Here is a 1,158-nt window from a genome sequence, read left to right as displayed (position 1 = left end):
GACAGTATCTTAGTCCACAGAGATCTCTGTTAGAAACCCACCGTGCTTGATGGCTGGATCATTCATAGCCTTGTACAGGTTAGTCATGCTAGCTCAGGAGTTAAACTGCAAGCAAGAATCTCCCCAAATAAACTAACTGGTAGAGATGTGAGAGCAGAGTCTTTATGATTCAGGGCTGAATTCCCCATTTTTATTCATTCAATAAACATTTACTGAACACTTAGGTGTTCAACACTATGCCAGACTCTATGGTACAGAGATAAGTAAGACACGGTATCCTCCTTCTAAAGGCATACAATAGTCCAGAAGCACAAGTTCATAAAAATTAAAAGGCAGTGTAGAAACTGCCAATAGCTCCCCATAAAAGGGTACTATGGAAACCTAGAGGAGGAAGCACACAAATCAGCTGGAGATGAGGAACAGCCTTGAGGAAGAACTTCACTGAAAAGGTAACACTTGAAACTAACTGAAATCTGAAGGCAAACTGAGATTTGGCAATGGTGCAGAGAACAGGGGGAAACTTCCAGGCAGAAGAAACAGCATGTGCAAAGGATGGGGCAAGAAAGCATGGCACGTCTCAGGGAAAAAACAAACATACCTACAAGCAGTTCAGTGTGGCTATAGCAGAGAAGTAAGGTGGGCAGTGCTGGGGAATGAGGCTAGAGGTCTGCTGCGACTGGATCATGCATGGTAATGAGGAGCTTAGCCTTTATCCTGAAACAATGGAGAGGGAGTCTCCTTCTCTGCACCCTTCCAGCACTTCATGTTAACAGCACTTGATCACCCTTTCCTGTTCTTTGTTCCATGTGAGCTGGCCTTGTTTCCCCAATTAAGTGAGCTACCTGAGGGCAGGGCCCACCAGGCCCACTTTTCTGTTTAATGCAACCTGGTCCAGTGCCATGCTGGGGAAATGCTCATTGAAGGGATGAGAAGCAGAGCATTAGGAAGCCAGGGCTGGGTCCTTACAAACTGGGCATTGCTGTGGTTCCTCCTGAGCCTCATGGTCATCTTGGTGCAGGGCTCTGGGCTGTGACTCAGCTCCTCCTTGCTCTCCAGGAAGGTCTTGGGTGAGGTTGACTCCACCTTCATGTCCCCGCCTGACTCCTCCTTCACCACTACAGTAGGGGGACACTCGGGCCCTTCCTTATCTGGGAGAGA

At 47.8% G+C, this 1,158-nt stretch overlaps 1 protein-coding gene across 1 annotated transcript in view; it reads right to left on the bottom strand.

Annotated features, from left to right (window-relative positions):
- KDM5C (lysine (K)-specific demethylase 5C) overlaps positions 1 to 1,158 on the bottom strand; it is a gene marked incomplete at its 3' end in the record, with an annotated part of 30,559 nt that overhangs the window by 21,218 nt on the left and 8,183 nt on the right. The window contains exon 5 of the mRNA XM_010852721.1: positions 967 to 1,153. Coding sequence (XP_010851023.1) covers positions 967 to 1,153 — 187 coding nt within the window. The remainder of the gene's footprint in view (positions 1 to 966; positions 1,154 to 1,158) is intronic.

The sequence above is a fragment of the Bison bison genome, unplaced genomic scaffold (assembly GCF_000754665.1).
Source record: "Bison bison bison isolate TAMUID 2011002044 unplaced genomic scaffold, Bison_UMD1.0 scf7180017852474, whole genome shotgun sequence".
NCBI lineage: Eukaryota > Metazoa > Chordata > Mammalia > Artiodactyla > Bovidae > Bison > Bison bison.
This window is presented reverse-complemented; position numbering and strand designations above follow the sequence as displayed.